This window comes from Brassica napus, chromosome C7 (genome assembly GCF_020379485.1).
Source record: "Brassica napus cultivar Da-Ae chromosome C7, Da-Ae, whole genome shotgun sequence".
Lineage (NCBI taxonomy): Eukaryota > Viridiplantae > Streptophyta > Magnoliopsida > Brassicales > Brassicaceae > Brassica > Brassica napus.
Window position 1 is genome coordinate 32,439,861 of NC_063450.1, and position 15,619 is coordinate 32,455,479.

The window sequence follows — 15,619 nt, forward strand, 5'->3', positions numbered from 1 at the left end:
TAGGTTCGTAAGAAAATTGTTTATAGTAAATGAAAAGAATTTCTTAGCTAAAATTTGTGGACCAGAATTACTCAAATATTTAAATATAATTTAGTTTCCAGTTTCAATTAAAGGTTTGTATATGTGGTTTCTTCTTCCCAATGATACACGCTCTCCTGCATATTTTGTTGAGCACTCTCTGTAATATTTGCTAGATAACGACATCTTTTTGGAAATACAGGGCCCTAAATCCTAAAAAAATTTGTAGAAATTTTTTTGGACCCTGTGCTTTTGCATTGTCAGCAGTCCCTCAGAGCCGGCACTGTATATATTGGTATATAATCACCAGTTATATACCAATATCTAACTCATACGTTTAACATCACATCTGTAAGCCAAAAGAGTGATGAAATATTATGTCGCGATGATTACCAAAAAAAAATAATATTATTTTGCGATTTTTCACTTGTTTAGATAAAGAATCAAATACACCGAGATCATGCATGTAATTTGTAGACTCTTATCAGCTCCTATGAAAGGGATTGACAAGCTCAGAATGATAACTCGGACTTCCAGAGTCTGTCTTGTCGTATAAAAGAATCTATCTCCTGTGTCTAAACAAAGTATCTTCATTCATATTGAGTCATTGAGTGTCATTTCCGAAATATTATTAGATCCCGAGGCGGCAGCGAAACAAATAGCTGTTTTCTTTTCATCTTTGTTCTTCAGGGCCAGATCATTTTTTACTCATTCTTGTAAAAGCAGATGCTTGATAAAACCCCTCCCTTGTTCTTCGTTAGGCAGGCGTCTGAACGGACTACATGATTGTTAAGATCAATTATTACCTTTCCAATTACCTTCTGAAACAGTTTGATACAGAGAAACATAGAGAGAGATTCATGTATTCATCTCTTCCAGGAGTGAAAATTTACCCAGGAGATGAGGTGCTTGTACCTGCAATATCCACTCTCACAGTCACAGCTTCCTGACTATTCGTTGTTCAGTTTCTTGAGAAGGGCTAACCGGCTCTGTTAAAACTGTTCATTTCATAATGGTATTGATAGGTATTGTAACCGAAGACAGTGCTTGAACTAAAACAAATACTACAATATATGCTTCAACGTAACAGACCAAACTAGAATGCCAATCAAGTAATAAAGTTAAAAGGAACTGTCTAGTAACAACTTTTATTTCATTAACCTTCCAATTTGGAACAAAAAACACACTACAAAGATTACAGGGAACAGACACACATCTGCAATATCAGTCTTATCCCCCAGATTAATTAAGACAAAAGCTATAACAACAAACACTATAAAGCATTACAAACATTACAACTTATCCTTTCATTTGATTATTCAAATGTCAAAATTCTCCATCTGAACACTGCTCTTCAAAGGCACATAATCACCAAGATACCCACCAAGATGATCGTGCAACGCCGACTTATCAATCGCCTGATGATGAAAGCTCTTGCAGACATAGTAAAACACACTCTGCACAAGCAACCCAACAAGATTCACAATGACTAACACACCAACCAAGAACCCTCCAACAACAATCCTCGCAAACAACCCGAAATCATCTCCTCCACGAACCACCACACCTCCGAAAACTCCAGCGATGAACCCACAAAGAGCAAGATACATAAACACCATGGAACACGCCATGTGAGTCCTTCCTTTAAGCAACTCATAGCTCTTCCTCATCGCGGCGATCCCATAGACAGGCTCAAGAACAGAGACGACGCTAGCTAAATGCCACCAAGCGGTCATGTAAACATGAACACCAAGAAACAGAACGAAGATCACAACCATCGAGAAGACAGCGAGGATCACGCTCTGTAGATCGATGGCCACGATCAAGATCACGAGAAACATCAAGAAGACGGAGTTGTAGACGAGCATACAGAGGGAAACCCAGAGGAACGTGATGAAGAGACGTTTGAGAACGAGAGGGATGGCCGACATTGTGGATGAGAAAGACACCGGTTTGCTCGTGTAGAGGGATGCGACGGTGAAGACGACGGCGGCGGTGGAGAGGAGGGAGAAGGCGAAGAGGAAGATGATGTAGATGAATTGGTAGACGAAGAGGAGAGTCCATTGGTGGTTGGTCTGGGACTGGTCGGCGGAGGGAGGAGAAGCGTCGAGCTGGTTCAGGATGGGTTGGGTGAAGAGGGAGTGAGCGAGGATGGCGAAGGAGAGAGGGAAGATTAGGGTTAGGGTTATGAGGTAGAATGTTCTCGGGGAGAATTTGGGGATCGTGGTGGATTCACGGAGTATGCCTCCGATGCTGAGAAATTGAAGCTCCTCCGCCGCGAGATCCATTTAAGGGTTAGAAGCGATCGGGAAGATGAAGCTGGGAAGGTGGCAACTTTGTTTGTTGACGAGAGATCTCAACGCAGAGAGGGGAGAGAGGGAGGAGGATGAGGAATGTTACTTCATGGTTAAAACAATTCTTTCTTTCTTGGGAAATGAGAACATGACAATTCTATAATTAGGATTAAAGACACGACACCAACAATATAGGGTCAAAGAAACATTTAAGTTCACTAATTTTTTTTTTAAATTAAAAATCTACTAATTGTTTTTTCTTTATGTTGTAATTCAAAATTAGAAAAAATAAATATATTTTTTTTGGTAGAGGGGCATACAATACTCATATTTCACAAGTCACAACAATATTTTTGGGAAAAAATCTTATAGTTATAAAGTTTAGCTTAATACCCCTAATACTCAAGTACCCAAAATTATACACTAATTTTAGGGGTATAAATCTATATTTATTTCTTTTGATAAAGCATTTAAGTTTATTTTTATTTTTAAGATCTATATTTGTGACAAAAACTTTTTTATGTCTATCCTATGAAATTTCTCATTTATAAATATCAAAACTTATTATCCCCACTAATAACGTTGATTGAATACTATTTAAGTATGGTGAACAAAATAACCAAATTGAGTCGAGCCAACCCAAAAATTAATCTGAATCGAACCAAATCGAAGATAAATACTCGAATGAGTTTTCCTATGGCAAACTTGAAAAGAGCCTCACTCGGCAAATCCCTGGCCCTTTTCTTTCTTTTTTCCGCTCGGCCGATTCATCGATGAGCTAAACCTTTATACGAAAGATTCTTTTGATAAAATATTAAGTTTATTTTGGTCATTTTTATTTTTAAAGTATATTTGTGACAAAAAAAATTTAGGTATATCCTATGGAATTTCTTATTTATAAATATCAAAACTTATTATCCCCAATAAGATCGTTGATTGAATATTATTTACGTATGGTGAACAAAATAACCAAATTGAGTTGAACCAACCCAAAAATTAATCTGAATTGAATCAAATCCAAGATAAATACTCGAATGAGTTTTCCCTATGGTATTTCGGTTTTAATTTTTATCCGAACAAAATGGATATCCAAATAAATTTGAAAAACTCAAAAATCCAAAAGAAAAATCATGCCAAAATTCAACCCGAATAAATACCCAAAATATTCAAAGCTTGAAATGAAAACTTAAAATAATTGTTTGTTACATAAATAATAACTCAGATACTCAAGTTAGTGTATAATTTTGTTTCTGAAGTTCAAATAATATTTGCTTTACTCCTATTTTGAAGTTTTAATATTTTTTCTTACATTTATGGAGTTGGTAGCCGGTAGTTTTAACTTGTTTATGTTTTACTCATAACAACCCCTTCTGGATCATGTTAGAAAGTTTTTGTTAGTGCAAATTGTTCAAATTTGCCAAATTTGTGAATTCAAATGTGTACTTTTGTCTCAAAAACATTCACTTGGGTAATCGAAACTCAAATTAGAATCAAACCTTTGTTTAAAACAGATTCAACCCGGCTTGTGATGTGTTTCTAGACCCAAACCAAACCGAGAAAACCCGAAGCAAACTTTAAGAATATCCGATTGGAATTAAATATGATGCCTTTGAATAACTGAAACCTGATACTTCGGTTTGGTTACATAAATAAATTTTATTTCAAACTAGTGGTATTCCGGCGCTACGCGCCGGGTTTTTATAATATTATTTTATTAATTGTTCTTATACAATAATTTAAATATATAGTTGATTGTTAATATACATTTTATTATAGATATATAAATTTAGATTTTTCCACCTTAGAAAATAAGATATTTATCAAAAGTACGTAGATATAATATATTTCACTTTCTACATCATTGGTCCCAAAAATTATTGTAAAGAAAGTGAATTTTAACTTATGCATAAATTAATTAACCATTTATAGAATAATATTTATAACCTTTTGTCTGAATTTATGTTACTTTGTCTGAATATTATGTTCATTTGACCCAAAAAAAAGATATGTTCTTACATTTTGAAAGGGATTACATATTGATAATGGATAGTCACATCTCATCAACTCACAATGATCTTAAGTAAAAAGTGAGCTTGTTTTTGTAAACTGAATCTCTAATTAAAGAAAAACCAAGCAAATATTTTTAATCAAAATATAATAACATACATAAGGGATCGAATATATTTCAATATATCATCAAAAGGATGCCTTAAAGGTTAAAAGCGATAAAAAATATGTAGCATATTTTACTATTCAGTTTGGGAAGAAACACCACAAAACATGCATAAGTGATCTAGTATATTCAAATATCAACAAATGGACACTTCCGAATTCTGACAAAAAAAATGTGAAGCATATACTTTGCTTTATCCATTTGAAACATTTTTTTGAAATCGAACACTTTTTCTATGCATATAGCATATTAAAATCTTGGATGCTGATTGTAGTCATGAAAGGAATCTTAATTTTTCTAATTCCCTACATGTCTGTTGCTTTTTTGGTGTTAATGTTGATACTATGAAGAATGATTTGTTTCTTGTGGCTGAATATGAGATGGTCCTAATTTTGTTATTTGTTATATTTTATCACCTTCCTATGTTGTGTCCAAAAAAAAAAAAAACAAAAAAAATCACCTTTCCTATGTAGGTTAGTTTTTAGGAATATAGTAATGCTCACTTTGCTTACTTGTGAGTATATGTGGTTAATCGTTGTTTCTTTGTGTAGGTGTGAAGAGGCTGCGTGATGTGTTGTCGTTGGCTGTTGAGAATTGACTTATATCTGTAATCTGATAAATTTGTTGTAAAGCTCCGTTTTAAGGATAGGCCTGACCGGCCGTTTATTCCCTGGGAGGAACGTTATTAGCGACGATTGTAAATATGTTGGAGGCATCAATGTAGTGGTTCGGCATGTCACTATGTGAGAGTCTGGTGATATGTGTGAATTCTGTTTGTGTGCTTTTTTCACTTGCTCACATATGTTCTCGTATAGTTTATTTAGCATTTGGAGCGACGTTGAGTAGATTTTATTTAGAAGCGAATCCTCACCTTAAGAGGGATGTCTCGTTAGGTTGCTAGACTGATGATAAGATAATCAGTGGGGCTTGATTATACTTGATCTGAGCTTCTCCCTGTACTTGTGAATATTTATCAACTAATGTATGTTGCAGGTGGTTTCATTGCATTTTGGGCTCCACAAATTGTTTGAAACTTATAGATAGCATGAGGGGAATAATCAATGTCCTAAAAGAAACTTTGAGTCATTAGTACATCCAAGCATTTGGCAGGTGGGAGGAACTTATGAGAGTTGGTTCTTACGTACCGAGGCTGTAGGTTGTTGAATACTCGTTGTAGACAATATTAGCCACACCCTTTTGTGTCCGCTTTACCTTCTATCTCTTGACAAATTTTGTTTGTTTCTGTTTGGATGTTGCACATGAAGAGGCTAGTAACGTTGTCTTTCAGTCAAATGTGAACATTGTAGGACTTTTGGTTGTCCTTAGTTAATTAATTGTAACGTACGGAACTTAGAATGGGCTGAACTGTGAAGCTGGTGGAAAGAATTTAAAAATGCTTTTAAAAAACACGGGACAAAGAGAAACTTAAAATTAATTTAGCTAAAGGTGAACAAATTGTATAAGTCAACCATGGGAGTGTACAATACAAATATTTAATTCCTGGTAACATCAAATGCAGAGCTCATACAGACCCCCTCTCTGAGTAAGTGGTGGAATGTGTTCAAGGGGTGTATGCTAGATCCCTGGATCAGACTGCAAACCATTTAGAAACAATGAAGCGTTAGCAAACAAAAATAATTTTGAAAACAGTTACAGAAAAGACAAATACAATGGAGAAGCAACTCCTCCTCATCTACCAGAACTATATCAATCTCCATAAGTTCTATTACTTTCTTCACATCCCGAGCTTCCCAGAAATAGAGAAGCCGTCTGACAACCGTCGTCCTAGACCAACCAGCCTTCAACTGAGAGAGAGGAAGTTGAGAATTGGTCATTATGTTACCTGCTTTTAGAGATAGTTTGTAAAAAAAGATTGATTGCGAGACGACCAAATCTTCGGGGTCCTCACATCTGGTTCGTATATATAATAAAATAAATGGGTCAAAAAACGCAGGAAAGCTGAAAAGTTGAGGAAGTGATGAGTAGCTTTAAGTGAATTCCACCATTTACACCCAATCATTCATCGCCGGAAAGTGGAGGAAAGGCACAGCTATGTGAAGCTTATACGAAACGACTAAGCTAAACTCAGAAACAAATTTGCTTCTTAGGCTTGTTGACCTAATTCTCATTTATATCTCTCAACCATATGATAGAGAGTCTATTAGTGTTGACTGTTGAGCTACGCAGACAGTAAAAACTCTCAATGTTAGCCCAGATATGAAGTTGTTAACTTACAATGCAATGCCGACTGTATTTGTATTAGGCTTATGCAGACTGTCAAATTTCTCAACGTTGGCCCACAGATGGATTGATATATGGTTTCAAGAAGACCTTTTGAAATAGAGATCAAACAACAAACCTCTGTTATTGAAAATAATAAGAGAAGAATGAGGTCTGGAGACAAGTGGTAGGGACTCTGATGCCGCTAAGAATCAAGTGAGGGTGAGTTGTTGATGGAAGCAACTGCATTTTAGGCATGTTCCAATTTTAATGGTCTCAACAACACCTCTCGGCCAATGATCTATCTATTAGGACAAAGAAAGATACCTGATATTGTAGCCACGGTTCTGTTATTTACAGATTAATGGCCATCTTCCTTTGCTAAAAGTTGTGCATACATGTCGCCAGAGGCTGTAAAATTTTCTATCATCATAAGATTATGTTCTTATGCAAAACAACAACCAAAACATACTGAGAAGCGTCTTCTTATGACACATACCTGTTAATATTGATGATAAATTGCAAAGTGAGTAGAGTTGGAGAGCTGTGGCAATACATAATTAACTAAATTTCATGGGTTTTGATCTTGTGCATCCATAAGTAAACTGCAGATCAGAAGATATAAGTGTTGACATATAATAACCGAAACCAAACTTCACTTATAGACAAACACTTATATAGTACTTACTTAGAGAAACCGTTTTCTGTCCACATTTTTCTTGCTTCTTTAGAAACTTTGGCTCCAAGTCTCCAACTTTTGGGGCTTTAATAATTTTGTTTTCAAGGGCAACATTATTCATTACTTTGGCCTCAGCTGTCAAAAATATTTCTTCTACCATATCAGATGTAGATGATTCCTGCATTTTTTTAGAATCATAAGATTTATAAAACTAAGACTAAGTGAAACGTCACAGGTTGGAACTTTCTTTAATATTAATCTAAGCGTTACAAACTCTTTCAGGAGATGCAGTTTTGGCTGATGAGAGCTCGTTTATGATGCAGTTTTTTTTAATGAAAAGTAATTATTGAAAACAATTAGATATGGTCAAAATCAAGGAACTGGTTTGTAGCTACCAGAAACGTAGGAGACGCCCATCTGAAAACAACGTACGGACTTCAAATCACAAAGAAGGATATGGGTTGACACCATGGTTGCAGGTTGTGTTTGTAAGGAATAAATTGGATTGAATCTTGTGAAGGAGTGGAAACGGGATTATCAATGGAACCTGGAAAAGGGTTAACTAAAACTTACGTAGTGTGAGAGCTTGATGATAGGAAATGCTGTAACCTAATGCCAAGCTTTATGAGAACTGGGATTTATGAGAACTGAGAAGACGCAGACTATCGAAGAAAGAGAGTTATGTTAATGGGTTTCGCATATCATTTGAGAGGTTGGGCTTGTTAATTTATCAGTAACTTATGTAGCCCAGGTTTTTATTTCGTTCAACAAAATGGTAAGCTTGGTGTAGAGTGACGACACGTGTCTCTATTTGGTCGTCACTCTTCGCTGACGTGGCGGCCCGTAGAAGGAGAAAAGTCAGTTTTATTATTATAGATAGATAGATAGATAGATAGAAGAAAAGCGGTTAGACGTTACTCATGAATTTTATTTCAAATTATAACTATGTTAAATACATGATTAACATAGTAATATTTTGGGCAATGCTCCTAAATAGACTATTTTCAAGTTTTGATCACAAAAATAGATCATAAAGAGGAAAATGACCAAAATGTTTTATTTAACAGGTAAAAGGATCATGTTAACCACATGGGTAAAATATTTTAAAAAAAATTAAATTTTTTTTTATAGTTTTAGATTATATGTTTTCAATTTCGAATTTTTTTATAATTTTTTTAAAAAAATTATTTCAAATTTTTTTTTATTTGTTTTTTTTAATTTTATTTTTGTAATTCGAAAATACTTTTTGAAATTATTTTTAAAAAATTTATTTTTTATCTTATAAATTTTAAATCTCAATCCCAAATCTCCACACCTTAACTCGATACCCTAAGGTTTGGATTAGTTAACCACATGGGTATAAGTGTATATTTACTTCTTCAATGAAATATTTTGGTCATTTTGATCTTTAGAGTCTATATTTGTGACATAAACTTTTTAGTGTTATCCTAGGGTATCCCTTTTATATTAAAAGAGGAGCATTCCTATAAATTAACCTTGCAGTCATGTGTTATTAACCAAAATGTCATTTCCTACGTGTCATCACAAGAGCTCTTCTCACATCCTTTAACTAAAAGTTCTTTTTTTACTAGAATAATTACATGTATTGCCATTGTTACGAACCTACCTTATTAGAAATCTGTAATCATTAGATGCATCAACGATTTTTTTTATCATGGTTATGTTTGTATATTAAACTTAGATAGAACATGTTTACAATGTCCATATAAGCCGCCTTGATATAAACTAAATTATATAGTTATATATTTTTATAAATATATACAAAATAATTATATTATATAGTTGATATAGTCGTACTATATAGCAAAAAAATAATTATATAATAGTTATATAAATATATATGCAAAACATTAATATTATATAGTTGATATGATCATATTGTCTATAAAATTAATTATATTTTTTTAACGCTCATTTATTATGATCTTACAATTACAAAAAAATAATTATATTATGTATATAAATATATACAAAATAATTATATTATATAATTGATATGGTCGTACTGTAAATCATAAGAGTTCTTTATATCAATTTAAATTAAAGGTTGGCCCAATCATATATGTAAGTGGTATATTAAATCTTCACGTGTATAACCTTGGAAAACTATTGGCCATTTGGTAATATTTCATACCCAATTTTCATAAATACATTTTTCCTAAATTATAGTGATTAATTTATGAGCAATAATGAGACGTAAACTAGCATTGCCATATATGGACTTTTAATTTGAACAATCTATAATTTTGTATATTCGTTAAGGAATATATATGACACATTGAATAATAATTATTAATTAAGAATGAGGCATGATACCACTGTATCTTTATCATAACTAAATTAGGAATTTGAAATTTTATTAATTTATAAAGATATTAATTTACAAAAAAATTCTTATTTAGATTTTTTATTTTATGATATATTTATTCTTGATGAAATTTAGTAATATTATATTTAAAACCACATTTAAGTTCTATATAATATATATTATATAGAACTTAAATGTGGTTTTAAATATAATATTACTAAATTTCATCAAAAATATATTAAGTGTTAAGAAAATATAAAGATAATTTCATTGTTAATATAAAACAAATAATATAATAATAGGTTCTTACTTATATAAAATATGTATACATATAACTTATTAATTTATAATTTTATTGGGACCATATATTTACATAAAATTTGATTTTCTAAAAATTTATTATCTTATTATTTTATCGATTTGTGTCAAATTTTGAACCGGCCTAAATTGCGACCGAAATTTTTTTATTAATTTATAAATATTATTAATTTATCGATTATTAATTTATAGAAGTTCTACTGTACATGTATTATAATTTCTTAAAAAATTATATTGTATTGTAAAATTAAATTATATCACACATATTTATTATTATATAACATAAATATTTTCATACATTATCTCATCATGCACAAGTCATTATCAAATCTTTATATTTTTATAGGATTATACTATATTCTTTTTAATGTTGACAAAAAAATACTATATTCTTTTTAAAAGAGTTGTGGTCGATTCATTATATACGTTTTAAACGAGTTGCATCAATTGAATCCTTGTGTCCTTAACTTTATCAAATCTTTAAATTATTTTTCTTTCCACTACTGAATTTGCGTGATCCGTGGCTGTATGTAAAATAAGTTTAAGAATGAAATCTTTTTATTTACGGCAAATTACGTGATCAATAGGGTATATGGTCTGTTAAGGTAATTTGGGCGATAATCTTGGAGCGCAAGTTTTTTTTTTTTTTTTGTCATCAATTTGAGCGCAAGTTTTGGTTAATGAATTTGTGAATGTTTTATATAACTAATCACATACGATTTTATCATTTGAAATCTAATTCTTCTTCATCGTATATATAAATAGGTTGTTTTGAGCACATCTACTCATCACATTCTTTTTCCCAAACCTTCATTACAAATTCGATCTCGCAAGCAAAACACTTATGGTGGGTCTCAACTCATTATATAACATGTAATCTTGTGACTATGACTTTTACATTTCTAATATCTATAGATTAAAAGTTATAATCTTTTTTAATCCATTCCCTGCGCGGATATCACCTAGTTTCTCTAATATTTTTAACGAAATATGAAGAATTGGTCACCTAACAAATTGACCGGTTAAAAATGTCAGCTATGGTATCGTCTCTGTAATGTTTTTGTAGTTTTCAATAGCCTGATAATCAGACTAAAAAAAACAAGGGAAAACTGTTTTTTTAGAGCAAAAAATAGTAACTATGTCCCTTTAGACTAATCTATATTTTGTGTCATATTTTCCTATAATACCCTTTAATATTTATGAAAATAATTTTAATAAATAGTTTTACAAACAAAAAAAATTTGGAAAAATAGTAACATTTGTTAAAATACCTATATGAATTTAATGGTATATTTTTCAGTTATAAAAAAGTTAAAATTATAAATTTCAGATTATGTTCTAAAAAAAGTAGAAATGACATTCTACGAAGTAGAAAACGAAATCTACTTTTTTCATTGAATCTACAATGTTTAGAATACGTGATCTACGTAAATATGAGTATTCTACAAATATGTAGAATACACATTCCGCGCTTAACCTACCATTCTAAAATTCTTAGAAATCAAAATCTACACATTAATCTAATTCTAAAACATGTAGAAACCGACTTCTACAGATTTACTATAAATCTAAAACATGTAGAAATCAAATTCTAAACATTACTATAATTCTAAAAAACTGTAGAAACTGATTTCTACATATTAGTTGTATTCTACGGATAAAAAATCAGTTCCTAAAAATATGGAAACAAAATATTTGAGAATATTCACTTTTATATTTAAAAAAAAAACGATTTTTTAAAAAAAAAAACGAAAAAGGAACAAAAAAAAGCGACAAATCGATTTGAGAATATTCACTTTCATCCGAGAGAAAAATATCCTATTTTTAGAAATTCAAATTCAAAGGGGTGCTACTGGTTGTTGTCGATGGAACATTCTTGAAGAGGTGTGTCCTATTTTTAGAAATTCAAATTCCTATTTTTAGAAATTCAAATATTTGAGAATATTCACTTTCATCCCAGAGAAATCGAGTTTAAAGAGTTGAAATCATGCTTGGTCGGTTCAAATCAAGTGGGAATCAATCCGGATATAATCATACAAAACCAAAAAAATCGATTTGGGATTCTTTCCCCGGCACGGGATCGATCGATCTATTCTTACAGATCGGTCGATCTGTGTAAATCGACCTTCGCCGATCGAGTGAAATGGACCAGGTCGATCAGTATATATTTCGCGTTTTTTTTGTTCTGAATAATGATCGGGATCGATCGATCCACTATAACTTGTAAAGTGGGATCGATCGATCCCCTTGTCGAACTCAATATATATCTTTTTAAAAAAAATTACAATTTTAAGGGCATTACTGCCATTTTGAAAAAAATTAGTATAATAGAACATAAAATAGTATAAATTAGTCTAAAAGGCACATAATTTTTCCAAATTGCTCTAAAAAAAACAGATTTACCAAAAAACAAATTGATCTGGTAATGAAACGAAAGGTTGAAAAGGTTAGTTTTCTGGAAATGAAAGAAACACTACTTTCCCAACTCTATCCCTAAAAGCCACATCGCCGGCAAGTTCTTCCCTCATCCTTCGATCGCTACATTTACAGAAACTGATTCTTAATCTGATAAACTCTTCTTCACCATCCTCTAGCCATGAAATCCGATAGAATCAGCGAATTGCCAGATCCTTTGCTAACTCAGATACTCTCCAACCTTCCGATCATCGATTCCGTCAAAACAAGCGCTCTATCGAAGAGATGGGAGTCTCTCTGGCTAAACGTCTCAACACTCGACCTAAACGACAGAGACGTCACTCCACCTTACAAGAAACTATTCGCGAGCTTCATCGATTCCTTTCTCGAGCACAACTTCGAGTCGCGCCTCCAAAAGCTCAAGATCAAGTACGACGAATGCAACGTGAATCTCTTCCCGATCAGCGAGTGGATCACCACAGCCGTTGATCTCCGCGGGATCCAGCATCTCGACGTCGAGATTCAGAATCCGATGTACGTCATAGATTTTACGCCTACGAGTGTTTACAAGAGCAAGACGTTAGTGTCATTGAAACTTAGGCACGTGAGGGTTAGGAATCTGTTCGAGGTCGATGTTGTTTCTCTGCCTTGTCTTAAGATCATGTGTCTAGAGAACGTTTGTTACGGTAAAGAAGGTGCTTTGTCTGTGGAGAAGCTTATCTCTGGTTGTCCCGTTCTTGAAGATCTTGATTTGGTGAGGAAGTGTAATGATCTTGTGAAGACTCTGCGTGTGAGGTCTCAGAGTTTGAAGATGTTTCGTTTAGATTTTCGTTCGGGGATGGGCGGTGGTGATGAGTATGAGGTTGAGGTTGATGCTCCGGGGCTTGAGTATATGAGTTTTAAAGATAGTCAGTCCGATAGGATTGTGGTGAAGAACTTGAGCTCATTGGTGAAGATTGATGTCGATAGTGAATTTAATGTTAAGTTTGGTGACAGTGAGGATCTTACAAAGAGTGATACTATCCGTGATTTTCTCACGGGGGTTTCTACTGTAAGACAGATGATCATCTCTGAGCCCACTCTAGAGGTATACAGCATTTGATGATTATCTAACAATTTAATCTTCTATGAAATGATTCTCACATGTAGCCTTGTCTTTCTTCTTGCAGATCCTGTATCGTTATTCGAAACTGCTACCGGTTGCTGAATTTCAGAGATTATATCATTTGCACGCTGCGTTTTCAAGCTCATCGTTACAGTTATTGCCAGCATTTCTTGAGAGCTGCCCGAATCTGAAAAGCCTAGTCTTGGTAAGAATCTGTTTGAAGACTTGATTTGACTAAATGGAACTATGTTGAACTCAACTTTTCTTGTTTTGCAGGACTTCTCTGTTTCAACGGAGTCAGAGCAGATCAACCTTACCAATGTGCCTCGTTGTTTAACATCGACTTTGGAGTGTGTTGAGATTAATAAACTGATTACGAAGGAAGAAACTGGGATAAAACTAGTTAATTACTTTCTTGAGAATGCAGCAGTACTCAAGAAACTTTCTGTGAGTTTCACTGATTCTGCTATGGCCGATGAGGATTTAGATACCTACAAGGAGCTTCTCACATCTACAAAGCGTTCTCGCATATGTCAAGTTTCCATCAGCTGATGATGCTGGTGGGCAGATGAGCATTTGTCATTCTTTCTGAAAATAAGTGACTAAAAGTTGTAATAATGAAAAATGTGAAGTAAATCGCAGTTACCTAGTCTCTCGTAGGTTTCTGGACATTTTGATGAGTAAATCACACTCTTGTTCTTACTAGTTATATAGTATTTTCTGTCTTTTTCAAATTTGATGATCTTCATTCTGTTTTGGATTCTTCACCATTGGGGTGTTACACAGTTTGCTTAGTTTCATTTAGTAATTAATGCAATTATGCAATGAGTCATTGTGCAATGAGTCATTGCCAATGACTCATGCTTCATTGTATACTTAATGTAACGAGTTGACACAAGGTTTGCCGTGAGTGACAACAAACCCGGTTTACTTCTTGCCTTCTTGGCCTTTTGGGGCGGAGAAGCCTACACACAACATGAGTTAATCGCTATGTCTACTGACAACCGTGTTCTTGGTAGAGACAGTAGGTATAAGTGTAACTGATAATCCAAACTAGGAGTTAACCAATAGCTCTAAGTAAAGTGAATGCCAGCCTAGGAGGAGATTATGAGATAGAGAAATCACTTCGAAGGTACTAGATCCTTAATGTCATAAAACAGAGAGTTTCTGAGGTTTGGAAAATGATTTTATTTCTGATTTTTCCTCTGCAATGCAGGTAATACATATAGGAAAAGACTAGGAAAGGAGAAGGCTCACTAACGGTCTAAACATGACTTGTGATGACTAGAAAGCAAAAGTAAAAAGTGAAAGTTGCCGAGCATAATAGATGGATACATCCTATGATAATACTCCCTTCTTCAGATCAACTTTGTCCTCAAAGATTAAAAAGCGGGTACTTGGCTGCGAAGTCATGGTAGAATTCCCAAGTAGCAGAGTCAGGTGATTCTCCTTTCCACTGTACTAGGACTTTAGTAGCTGCAGTATTACGACGCTTGACAGTTTTTGTTTCCAGGATGGCTTCGGGTTCTTTGGCGTTGCCAAGATCAAACCAGTACTGAGGCACATCGGGAGAAGTAGTAGGTGGGTTGGGGAAGAGTTTGAGTTAGCTCACATGGAAAGTATCATGAATGGCGGCTTCTGGGGGTAGACTGAGCCTGTAAGCAACAATTCCCACACGGTCAGTGACTCTGAAAGGGCCGTAGAAGTAGGGTGAAAGCTTATGTGGAGTCTTTCTGTTCTTGAGGGTGTGTTGTCTGTATGGTTGGAGCTTCAGATACACGAAGTCACCAACCTTGAACTCACGAGGAGAACGTTGTGCATCAGCATACTGCTTCATATGGTTCTGCGCGCGAAAGAGGTGAAATTTAAGCATATTGATCACTTCCTCGCGCTTCTGTAGGCTACGATCAACAGCAGAGCATGAGCTTTCACCCGGTAGATAAGGTAGATGAAGCGGGGGAGGTTGACCGTAGATGATTTCATACGGTGTTGCTTGTATTGCGGAATGGAAAGTAGTGTTATACCACCATTCAGCCAAGCCAAGACATTTTCTCCAAGAAGTGGGAAT

The 15,619-nt window shown here is 33.9% G+C and overlaps 2 protein-coding genes across 2 annotated transcripts; one reads left to right on the forward strand and one right to left on the reverse strand.

The window, feature by feature from the left end:
- Positions 1–1,152: 1,152 nt before the first annotated feature.
- Positions 1,153–2,476, reverse strand: BNAC07G18260D. Its single transcript, XM_048762340.1, has one exon. It carries the CDS (start codon positions 2,304–2,306, stop codon positions 1,338–1,340), a length of 969 nt encoding a protein of 322 aa, XP_048618297.1. The 5' UTR covers positions 2,307–2,476; the 3' UTR covers positions 1,153–1,337.
- Positions 2,477–12,437: 9,961 nt separating this feature from the next.
- On the forward strand, positions 12,438–14,285 carry LOC106391260 (putative F-box/FBD/LRR-repeat protein At5g44950). The gene is made up of 3 exons (XM_013831870.3): positions 12,438–13,533; positions 13,616–13,756; positions 13,828–14,285. Exons 1-3 carry the CDS (start codon positions 12,628–12,630, stop codon positions 14,101–14,103), a joined length of 1,323 nt encoding a protein of 440 aa, XP_013687324.1. The 5' UTR covers positions 12,438–12,627; the 3' UTR covers positions 14,104–14,285.
- Positions 14,286–15,619: the final 1,334 nt, after the last annotated feature.

Bases quoted from the DNA above. Each gene is read 5' to 3' on its own strand.
- BNAC07G18260D (XM_048762340.1), bottom strand. From the start codon at position 2,306: ATGGATCTCGCGGCGGAGGAGCTTCAATTTCTCAGCATCGGAGGCATA.
- LOC106391260 (XM_013831870.3), top strand. From the start codon at position 12,628: ATGAAATCCGATAGAATCAGCGAATTGCCAGATCCTTTGCTAACTCAG. The intron at 13,534-13,615 runs GTATACAGCATT...TTCTTCTTGCAG, and splicing joins TCTCTGAGCCCACTCTAGAG to ATCCTGTATCGTTATTCGAA. The intron at 13,757-13,827 runs GTAAGAATCTGT...CTTGTTTTGCAG, and splicing joins ATCTGAAAAGCCTAGTCTTG to GACTTCTCTGTTTCAACGGA.